The sequence below is a fragment of the Trichosurus vulpecula genome, chromosome 3, assembly GCF_011100635.1.
Source record: "Trichosurus vulpecula isolate mTriVul1 chromosome 3, mTriVul1.pri, whole genome shotgun sequence".
NCBI classification, from domain to species: domain Eukaryota; kingdom Metazoa; phylum Chordata; class Mammalia; order Diprotodontia; family Phalangeridae; genus Trichosurus; species Trichosurus vulpecula.
This window is the reverse complement of record NC_050575.1, coordinates 231,407,423-231,419,659: the sequence shown is the minus strand read 5'-3', so window position 1 is coordinate 231,419,659 and position 12,237 is coordinate 231,407,423. Positions and strand designations below refer to the sequence as shown.

General features: G+C 37.0%; 1 protein-coding gene across 1 annotated transcript in view; it reads left to right on the top strand.

Moving 5' to 3' along the window:
• Positions 1-12,237, top strand: part of TAF1B (TATA-box binding protein associated factor, RNA polymerase I subunit B) — a 102,822-nt gene that overhangs the window by 78,029 nt on the left and 12,556 nt on the right. The window contains exons 12-14 of the mRNA XM_036751656.1: positions 413-503; positions 2,880-2,950; positions 4,206-4,425. Of these exons, the coding sequence (XP_036607551.1) occupies positions 413-503; positions 2,880-2,950; positions 4,206-4,425 (382 nt within the window). The remainder of the gene's footprint in view (positions 1-412; positions 504-2,879; positions 2,951-4,205; positions 4,426-12,237) is intronic.

Here is a 12,237-nt window from a genome sequence, read left to right as displayed (position 1 = left end):
TAGGAGGGAGACCAGCCTACAACTTGGAACATAAACATCAGTTATTTGGGTGTGGCAGAAAAATAAAATGTTAAACTTTCAGTGGAAGCCACTGAAATATTCACCCTATTTTCCATACTAATTGAAATTCTTGACCTTGTTTCTTGAACTACTTGTGGATATTTACACCTATCTCCCTATCCTAAGACTGGCAAGTTAGTAATTCAGTTAAGTATGGAATTATTGTTTCTGTATGTTTACCAAGATTCATTATTAAAGTGCTTAAAAACAAGGGAGTGAACTAGATGATCCTTTGGTTTCTTCTGTCTCTAAATCTGTTATTCCTTAATTTTATTATCAATAAATGAGGTATCATTTGGATTATGTATATTATTCCAGGTTTGGTAATGTTAATAATTTTCTTTTATTTCAGGTAAACCATGTTTTGACTTCAGAAAGTGGTATCAGATTATGAAGAAAATAATTGATGAGAAACAGAAAAAACGAGAGGAATTCAGAGCAAAGTACATTCTTTTTTTTTTTTTTTTACTATTCCAGTTTGAATTACTTGTATTTCTAAATCACTTAGATATTCTCAAATCATCCTAGATACTCAGAAACTGAAGTACAGTGAATTTACAGATTTCACCAGTACAATCATCATCTTTTGGACATTAGGCCACATTCTGTTTGTCTTGTGTAGTTTACACCACCTTCCTCTCAATTGACCAACACCACCCCTTTTCTAAAGTTCCTTCCTCATGCTACTGATCCCAGTACTACAAAAAACCGAAGTGAAAGCCACCAGCAATTATGCTATTCCCTTAAAGAGAGAAACTGTCATTAAACCAAATCAAAGGAAAAGAAGGGAGATGTAGACTATTTTGTCTTTGGTTTGGCTGATTCTTGTTGGCCCCCCAAAATGATTTTGTATGGAACCAATCTTATTTGACAGAGCATAGAACTTGAGAGCTAGAATAAATTTATTCCAGATCTCACATAGGCATATTGTGTTCATATTATAAGCTGGAGTGCGTCTAGACATAGGCAGGAAGTGCGGTGATGGTATTGGAGACCGTGCCATATGAGAAGTGGTTGAAGAAACTGTGGATGTTTAACAGAAGTTTTAGAGAGAGGGATTTTGACTCAGTGGAAGGAACTGTTTCTTAACAGTTAGTGTTTTCTTAAAATGGAACAAGCTCCCTCAGCAAGTAGCAGGTTGCTCATCACTAGAGGTCTTTAGGTGAACATTAAATGCCTACTTGTCTAGGACACTGAATGTAATCCCTCAGTTCAAGTATGTTTTAGACTAGATGATCTTTGATGTCCCTTCCTGAGATTGTATGTTTATGAGATCACAGGAGCATAATTCTACATCTGGAAGAGACCTCCATGTAGACCAACTCTCTTATTTACAGAGGAAAAAACTGACCCAGGGAATTAAGTGACTTGCCTGATGCCACAGGTAGTAAGCATCAGAGACAGGTTTTTCCACTGTTCTATACTTCCTCCTAGACTAGGGGTGGGAACCTGTGGTCTTGAGACCACATGTGGCCCTCTAGGGCTTCAAGTGTAGCCCTTTGACTGATTTGTTCTGTGAAGTTTGGATTCATCAAAGGGCTGCACTCCTGTGCTAGACCATCAGTCACTTGGCCATATGTGATCAAGAGCGATTGGTGAAAATATTTTTTGAGCTGATAAAATTTCTTTAACTTTATTTTGTGTTAATATGATATTGAAGTAAATATATGCAAGGTATCCCAAAAGCCTAAACTTAAACTGAACTAAGATTTTTGGGATAGTCTATATTATTTTTATTCCACATAAATTGGAACTAATGTAAGTTTATGGATTCTAAAGCAACATTTCCAAAAGGATCCAGTTGACTTTTTGCTTTGAAATAAACATTGGAGAGGAAGCCATGTATTTTACAATCTCCCTCTGAAATGGCAAGGCTTCTTGGGCAGAATTTATACTTATACTGTTAAATTGTGAGATCGCTTAATAAATGTTTATTGACTCACTGTATTATCAGTACTATAGGAGTAGTTCAGGTATTTATCTCTTCTCATGTAGATTGTTCAAATACCTTCATAAATTGTTTTCCTCCCTATTGTGTCTCTGATTCATCCTTTTCATGGCTATTTTAATAATTTTCTCAATTTATTGCTCTAATCACATCATTCCTTTACTCAGAAACCTTCAGTGACTACTCGGTGCATAACAAATAAAGTAAAAATTCTTGATTTTATCATTTAAAGCCCTCTACATTCTGATTTCAAACCATCTACTCAGGCTTACCTCATTACTCATCTCCACAAACTTATTTTCAACCAAATTGGATTGTTTTCTATATCCTGTTCTTGCCTGCTTTTTTTTTTTTGTCACAGTGCCTTTGCCCTTGCCCTCCCCATACCTAAAATGGACCATCACCATCTCCATGTGCTGAATCAGTCACAAACATTTATTGAGCACCTACTATATTCCTGGCATTGTCCTAGGTGCCAGCTATACAAAGACAAAAAAAAAATGAAGTAGTCTCTGCCCTCAAGGAGCTTTATATTATAACAGGGGAAAGAATAAGTACATATATAAGTTTACATAAAACGTGTACATATGTGTGTGTATGTATATACACACACACACACATATATATATATATACACACGTATGTACAAGATAATTTTAGGGGGACTTTAGAAGTGGGGATGGTGATGAATCAAGAGTGAGTTCATATGGAGCTTAAGCTAAGCTTTAAAAGAAACTGGTCTTTCCTCTAAGGACTAACTCGGGTATCATTTACTCCAGGTAGCATTCTTTTAATTCACTGCCTTCAACTGAAAGTGGTCTCTCCTTCATCATTTCTTTTCCATCATGTTATAATTTTTTCCCATTTATAGGTACCTGTGGAAAAGTGAAAAGCCACTATATTATTCAGCAGTGGACAGATCAGTAGCTTACAAAAGACGACGTGAGTTGAATTTTTCTCAAGTATTGTTTTCACCTTCTTACTATGTGGTTACACATTTTATCTTGTCATTTTCCTTGTCTGCAGGATTTAATATGTGACCAAAACTGATCAGTTGTGTTGGCAATATGTTTTCTGATATTAACAATAATAATGATGCTGATAAAAATCGTAACTCTTATTCATTTAATTTATAAGGGGCTTTCCTTATAACAACCCTGTGAATTTAGCAGTACATGTCTTATTTTGGTCATCTTACACATGAGGAGACTAAAGCTGAAAAGTTAAGAGTGACTTGCCACAGAGACACCTAGTTAGGAAGTTTCAGAGATGAACTCATATCCAGGTCTCTTGACTCAAAGTCTGCTATTCTTTCCACTATACCAAGCCACCATTTATATAGAAGTAAAATCTGTATTTTTAAAATTGTGAATATATAAGGTGTGGTTATAAGTTGTGACTGATTTTTTTTAAATGCCATAATGCATATACCTAAATAAGGATTGTCTGCATCAAAATAACTATTTTAGTCATCAATACACTTTGTCCAACATTGCTGCCATTATTAAAAACTGAGTCTTTGCACCTCAGAACCTTAAGATTATGTGATGGTTGAAACATCTTTTGAAATGGCCTTCTGATTCATTCTCATTTTCTTTTTAATATCTTCAATGATTGTAAGTCTTAGAGTAAAATTATAATATTCTAAAACACAGAGAAGTGAGCTTAGAAATCATATGATCCATTCCTCTTCTCTCACTTGACAATGGAAGAGCCCTACAAGAAGTTAAGTGGTTTGTCTACGATTGCACAGTAAATTAATGTCTTATCTGGGACCATAAACTAGTACTCTAGTACTCTACCCCATCCTTTAAGAGAGGACTTGCATTTTGGGAGCAAGAAAAAACATTGTCCTGTTGATTAGAAGTCATTTGACCCTTGGTGAATACAGTGAATGGTTAAAGTGGGCAGTATCATTTTGTTTCAGAAACAAAATGTGATTGTAAAAAAAAGTTACTATTTTTGTGTGTCCCACAAGCTATAAATGTAATTCTGAAGGAAGATTCCTCAAAAATATTTTGGAGGCTAGCATTATTTTTTAGACTATCTCTAGCCATCCAAAGGGATTACTTCAAGGGGGAACGGTACTCTAGGATGTTTTTTTAAACAGTTGGTATTATAATCATATTGTATACCTTGTATTTTTGTGAGTTAAACACTGCTTTTTCTTATGCAGTCTTCTTCCATCTATTTCCAGGAATGGTAGTGGACCTGCAGAAACAGTTTAGCACACTGGTTGATTCAGCACCAAATCCTGAAAAGAAAAAACCATCAAGTTTCCAGTTGAACTGGGCAGAAGACCAGAATACAACTTGCTTCCATGGACACAGCCTTCAGAACATCCTACAAAAGAAAGGCAAATCCTTAGTAACCCTGAACTCACAGTATTGGCTTAGCACTCAGAAGTTCTGTAAGAGGTATGTGGCACTTTGAGGGAAGAGTTAGGCCAAAAGGAATGAAGTTTGCCCTTTTGCTAAAACAATTGTAACATGAGTATTTTAGCATAAAATGCTTTATGTAGAATTTAGCATCTTGGTCAGTTATAGCAAGATTGATGTCATTGGAAGGTTGAGGGGCTAAAAGTCCAAGGATGTACAGTGTATCATTTCCTTGTGTTGCGCAAAACAAAAACGGAGAAATTTTAAAAGGGAGGCAATACAGAATTACAGAACTTTTTGGTCCAGCTAAATCAATCTACAGCAAAGTAGATGAACTAATCAGAATGAAGGTAAATATTGATCAATGTTAGAACCTGTTTCTTGAAAGCATATTGCACAAATAATCCCTTATACTTTGTATTTTAGGTAAACCTTAAAGCAGCAGTGCTACAGTAAAAAGGGTTCAGTTTCCTGTTACTATTTCTAGAACAATGAACACTTTTCTTAAAATGACACTGACAGGATTAAGAGAAAAATTTTTTTTATAAGAAGAAATGACCCCTCTTCTGAAACAAAAGTAGTCTTTTAAACAAGCAAAACCACAAAAATATTCAGCCGTACCATGTGGAGAATCTTTTCTTATTATTAGGGAAGTGATTTCAGATTCTATTCGGACTTGGTAAAGGTGATCTCACCTAAATTCTGGAATAAATATTGGTAGCCCTTTTCTCACTAACCATTTAATAAATATTTAATAAGCACCCACTGTATGCAAAGCACTGTTCTGTCCCCTAGGAAGACAAGTTTGGATAAAGTCATCAAGGCTATTAAATTAAAATCTGCTAGAGATAATACAAATACACAAGATTACCTGATTGAGTGCATTAAAAAATTTCAAAAAAAATGGTAGGTGATTTTCCAAACTGGAGAACTCACAAAAGACTTTCCAGAAGGAGGTAGCATTTGAACTAGATTTTTAAAACTAGGTAGGAATTCAGCAAGGAAAGAAGGCTAGAGAGAGAGAGAGGGCATCCTGGGCATAGGGGATCAGCATGAGCAAATAACTAGATCTGTCAAGGAAATCACCATTCTTTCAATAATTAAGCTTTGCACCTAGGAATTATCCTCAACTCCTTTTTCTCACTCAGTCATATTAATATAACCAATAATCAGCCAATTAATATCTCTTTCCTTCTCTCCACTCAGTAGTCACCGTCCTGATTGAGGCTTTGTCACCAGACTATTGTAATAATGTCCTATTTGGTTTTCCTACAGCCAGTTTCTCTTCTGTCCAATCCATCCTCATACAGGTGCCAAATTGTTATTCTTGAAGCATGGGTCTGATTACATCACTTTTCTGCTCCAGAAGTTTCTGTGGCTTCCTTTTGCCTTAGGATAAAATACAAACTCTTCTCTTTGACATTTAAAGTTCTTTACAGCTTAAATCTAGCTAATCTCTCCAGGCTTTTTTCATTCTTAACCCCTTATCACCTAAGTCATTCTTGTACTTTGGCCACATTAGTCTATTTTATTGTTTCTCATTCTCAACATAACTGCATAAACTTTCTCTCTTTCCTCAAATGCTTCTTCCTCACCTCCACCTCTTGGAACTCCTACTTCTATTCATGTCACCTCCTACCAGAGGCCCTTTCTTAATTCCCCCAGTTGTTTGTCTCTCTCCTATAACAATCATTCATCAAGCAAAACTACTCTATGTTTATTTCGTATATGCTTTATATTTATCTGTGTTTATGTTGCTTCTTTTCCCCTCCCCCAGTAGAATGTAAGTTCTTTGAGAGGAGGGACTGTTTCATTTTTGCCTTTGTATCTCCACCATCTAGCACAGTGCCTAGCATATGATAGGCATTTAGTAGATGTTTGTTGAATTAATGAATGGAGCTAAGAGATATATGCTCACTTGCATCCCACAAATTTTTGGTAGTCTATGTTCCATATACAAATGTAACCAACCATGTCAGTGAGAATACTACATAATATTTTTCTGAGACGTCCAAATTTATAGTAATAATCATTATATTTTGGGATGAAGTCATATTGATGGGCAAGTCCAAGTTTGAGTAGTTGCCTGGTGAGGTTTAGGAAGTGATCCAGTGAATTGCTAGCATTTTCTTTACATACTTTATATTTTAATATTAGACTGTATACTGATTTAATTTGGCACGTTTTATCCAGTTTGTAGAATTTCTCTACTTTATGCATCAGCATCAATTGCAAAAGATGAGAAACTTCAGTTACTTTAATGCTTGCCTTTCTGGTAAATATTATAAGCATTACAGTCGGAAATGACTAAATGTCTCATGGAAATAACATTATTCTATCACTGGAGAAAACATTCAGGTCCATGAGATCCACAGAACCATTTGAGCACTTTGAATTCATTGAGTCTACAGAAGAGAGAGAATAGAGCAAAAACAACAATAATAAGCCTGTAGAGGATGAGCGTGCCCCATAATACCTTTTGTCAGTAACAAAAAGTAGTTATTTTATCTGCCTGTATAATTGTCCTTTGAACATGTAGAAGAATAATAGCAGGACAGATGCTTGTCCTAAGAACTTTATACCTGAACTTCATCAAAAACGTAAGAATAGTGAGACTGTGACAAAAGAAACTGTGGCTTATAATGGATAAAGTGTTGGGCCGAGAGGCACGAAGACCTAAGTTCAAATATCTTTGCCTTTGATACATACTAGATGTGTGACCATGGCAAGTCACTTAACCTCAGTTGCTAATCTTTATTGATTGTGGAAGTTTCTACACAAAAAGTTCTCTATAATGATGTAACAGGTCTAGAGCAAAAACAATAATCAATCTACATGCATTTATCAAGCTTCTGTGCAAGGCACTGGGGACAAGTACCTAGATTGAAATAATCCTTCTTTTCAAGGAGCTAACATTCTAATGAGGGAGACAAGTATGTACATGTACTAAGTAAGGGATCGTAACTAGACCTATGATTTAATTGGGACAGGAAACTTTCAGATGAGGGAAACTCCCTCTACCCATGCAGGCTGGCACCTTCTCTGCAATTTATAGACTTAAGAGTTATTTGAGTTCCTGAGAAGTTAATTGAAAAGCCAGTTACAATAACAATAATATCTCACATAAGATGCTTGAAATTCTTCAAAGTATTTTTCAAATTTTCCAAATTTTGCAGATGGGGAGACTAAAATGAAAAGCAATTGAGTAACTTGTCAAGGGACACACAGCTAGTCACTGTTGTAGGGAACTGGGCCCAAGGTCTTCCCTGACTCCAAGTTTGGTGTCCTTAGCACTACAAAAAATTGCCTATCAGAACTAAATACCTATATGAGAATGTTAGGATAATTTAATCCTAAGTGCCACTAATACTTTGATACAAATAATTTTGGCACAACTATTATATTTCTCCTTTCTCCATTTCATGACATAGTTTCTTTTCATATTCATTCATTGGGAAAATATTGTTTCTAAGGAGGTAAATATTCTTGATATCTTTGCTTAATTGGGAAAAGTAGAATTAAAAGGATTCAATTGGAGCAAATTATCTATGGAGGAAACAGTATAATCCCAATCAACCCCACCCCCACCCCCCCAAAAAAAGTATGAAAGTATATGTGAGATTTTAATTGGTTAAATTGAGCTGATTGCTGTGCCAGCTATACAGCATTTTTCAAGTGCTTGTTTGGTGATGATGCCTCTTGAGTCTCCTTTTATAAGAATTAGAAATTTTCATTTTAAGTAGGAGAGGAAAGGAATTCGCTTGTATGGTTTTCCAAAACTAACCAAATGATTTATTTCTGTGTTTAAAACAAACCCCTATGGTTAATACCCACATATTTACATATCAGTACACGTATATATCTATACACATGCACATATTGTGTGTGTGTGTGTGTGTATTTTACAAACAAACGCATGTGATAGACTAGGTTTTCCTGACTTAAACTGAAATATTACCTGTGTGACCGGGGGCAAGTCCACTAATCTTCTCAGTGCCTAAATCTAAAAGTTACAGAGGAGATGTTGATCTGCATCTTTGGAGGGACTTTTCATTTTGGTAGTTCTCTACACTGATGAAATCATCGGTTTAGACCCCAAAAAAGGTATGTATATAATCTTCCAATCTGCTTTGATGCTGGTGATCTTTGGTTCTCACAGTCGATGCCAAAGGAACAGTAGGTCTGAAAAGTCCTACAAATCTGGAAAGGCTAGTGATGGACTGTGTGTCCTTTCGTCAAGGTCCAGCTTAACTAGGTTGAGAGACTACAATTTTGAATTATGTACTCATTCTTTTCCTTAATGCCATATGTTCTTTCATTCAACAAATCTTTTTGTTTTTTGGAGGGGGGAGGGCAGAGCAATTGGTGTTAAGTGCCCAAGGTCACACAGCTAGTAAGTGTGTCAGGTGTCTGAGGCCGGATTTGAACTCAGGTTTTCCTAACTCCAGGGCTGGTGCTTTACTCATTGTGCCACCTAGCTGCCCATTCAACACATGTTTACTGAGGACCCACTACGTATACAACATTATTCTAGGTATGGTGGGAAATATAAAACTAAGCCTGAGTCAGTCTCTGCCCTCTTGAAAATTACGGTGGGGAAGAGAAGTGTAATAATATTTAATAGTGTCTTGAGAAAGGTACAAAATACTGTGGGAGTTCAGAGGAGGTAAAGATCATTCTTGTCTGAAAGGACTGGAAAAAGGAGACATGGGCCCTTCTTTCAAAGCCCAGTTCACATGCCAACGCCTCCATGAAACCTTTCCCTTGCCTCAGATTTATTATAATACTTTCCTGTACCTCTCCTTTGCATTTACTTCACTCTACCATAAGATTAGTGAGTTGCCTGGATTTATTTGAATGAAATCACTTTTCTTTATTTCATTATTATTTATGTACTTGTTTTCCCATCTCCCCCACCCCCAATTAGATATTTCTAATTTCCCTGTTAACTGTAGAGGGCAACACCATCCTACCAGTCCCTCAGGTTCACAACCTAAGAGTCGTCCTGGATTCCTCACTGTCTCTCACCACCCATATCCAGTATGTTGCCAAGGCCTATTGATTTCACTTTTGCAACATCCCTCTAATATCCCTCCTCTCCTCTGACACTGACTGCCACCACTCTAATGCATGCCTTGACTATTGCAATAATATCACTTGCCTCAAGTCTCTCCCAACTCCATTCCATCCTCTACTCAGCCACTAAAGTGATTTTCCTAAAGCACCAGTCTAACCATCACTCCCTGCTTAATAAGCTCCAATGGCTCCCTGTCACCTCTAGGATCAAATACAAAATCTGTTTGGCATCCAAAGCCCTTCATAACCTACCACCCTCTCTGAGACCTTTCCAGTCTTCTTTTACCTTATATTCCCCCAAGTACTCTGATCCAGTAATAGTGGCCTCCTTGCTGGTTCACCAACACTCCATCTCTCAGCTCCAGACATTTTATCTGGTTGTCCTCCAGGCCTGGAATGTAATCCCTCATCTCTGCCAACTCATTTCCCTAGCTTCCTTCAAGTCCCAGCTAAAGTCCCATCTACTGGAAGCCTTTCCCAACCGTTCCTAATTCTGGTGCCTTCCCTGTTTTAACTATTTTCTGTTTATCCTGTATCTAGTTTGTCTGCATTTGTTTGTTGTCTCTCTTAATTAGATTGTCAACTCCTTGAGGGTAGGAACTGTATCTTTTTGTATCTCCATTGCTTAGCACAGTACCTGGCACATAGTAGTTTCTTAATGAATATTTATTGATTAATTATAAACTTTTAAAGATTAGAGCCTTTGTTTTATTTATTTCTTGATTTCCAATGCCTGGAGCTTGGTCTTTCACATAATAGGCACTTAAAGGTTTAATTGTGCTAAATGCAATTGAATTAGGGCACCTAAGTGTGTTGATAATGTCTGCTGGGAGTTTGATATCTAATCTCAATGGACCCTTGTTGTTTTTATTCTTCTCAGTTAGCTTTCTTTCCCATTGCCCACAATGGCAGTTGAAGACCTCTCTTTTTTGAAGCCTCCTACAATTACCCTGGATTATAGTCCTAGCACTGGAAAGAATATCTGAGGCCATCTAGTACAACTTCTCCTTCTCCCTTTCTTTTCAGATGAGAAAATTGAGGCCAAGAACGATTAAGTGACTTGACCAAGGTCATAAAAATAATTAGTATGCTTCTCAGCAAAGGACTTGCTTCCTCTTTCACTGAGAAAAACATGTCATAAGCTCTCTACTTTCTTTACTCCACACTTCAAAACTATTGCTATTCTTTCTTTGCACCTATCTTTGAAAAAGATATTCCTTAAATGACCCACATGTACAAAAATATTTATAGCAGCTCTTTTTGTGGTGGCAAAGAATTGGACATTGAGGGGATACCCGTCAATTGAGGAATGGCTGGAGAAGTTGTGATATATGAATGTAATGGAATACTACTGTTCCATAAGAAATGGTGAGCAGGTGGACTTCATGAAAACCTGGAAAGACTTGCATGAACTGATGCTGAGTGAAGTGAGCAGAACCAGGAGAACATTGTACGCAGTGACAGCCACATTGTGTGATGACTGACTTTGTTAGACTTAGCTCTTCTGAGCAATGCAATGATCTGAGACCGTTCCAAAAGACTCAAGATGGGAAATGGTATCCACATCTATAGAAAGAGCTGTGGAGTCTGTTGATTGAAGCATACTGTTTTCTCTTTCTTTTGTTGTTTTCCCTTTTTGTTCTGATTCTTGTTTTACAACATGACTAATGTGGAAATAAGTTTAATATGATCATACGTGTAATAGCCTGTATCAGACTGCACACTGCCTTGGGGATGGGAGAATAGAGGGAGAGGGGAAATATTTAGAACTCCAAATCTTATAAAAGCAAATATTGAAAACTAAAAATAACTTTTAAAAAAAGCAAGAAAAAGAGATTCCTCTTCTTCTTGCCAAATGCCAACCCCTTTAATTGTCCTTGATCTCACTCCCTAATAGCACAAGTCATATCTTCTCTGGGAGCTTGCACCTTTGATTATTATCGCTTTCATTTTCCATCTGTCTTTAACCACTGGCTCTTCATTTCTACCCACAAGTCAGTTCAATCCTTAAAAAACCTTCTCTTGACCTTATCACCCCTTCAAGTTGTCCTTTATTTCTCCTCCCTTTTCCAACCAAACTCCAAGGAAAAACAAAACCTTACATTTCTTTTCTCCATTTTCTCAATTTCCATATGCCTTGCATTCTGGCTTCCAGCCCCACCACTTGACTAAAATTACTCTTTCCCAAGTTACAGCAGTCTCCCAATTGCTAAATTTCATTCCTAATACTCCTTAACTTCTTCAGTTTTTGACATCATTGTACACCCTATCTTGCATACAATCCTAACCTCGGCTTTTAGAACATAACTCTCTTCTGGTTCTTCTCCTGCCTTTGTGGCAGCTCCTTTTGAGTTAGATCATCCATGCCCAACCCTCTAGCCATGGGTGCCCTCCAGGCCTCTGTTCTGAGTTTTCTCTTGTTATATTTTGTCTGTGATCTCACCAGTTGCCATGAATGCGGAGGCCATACCTGTGCGGGTGATTTGCAAGCTGTACATCTATCCCTAATCTCTCTTCCGTGTGTCAGTCCTGCATGGCCAGCTGCTTGCGGAACCTTTCCTTGTGATGGCCTATTGGCTTCTCATATTCAACATGCCCAAATTTGAAATCATTATTGCAATTTGCTTTTCCCCAAACTTCTCTGGTGAGGCACTGCCATCATTAAATATGTGTGTATGTCCACGTTCTGATTGCTTGAATCATTGAGTACCTCATGCTTTTTAAAATAATCCTTAATTCAACAGAATGACAGCAATTTTAGAATAACTTTATTCT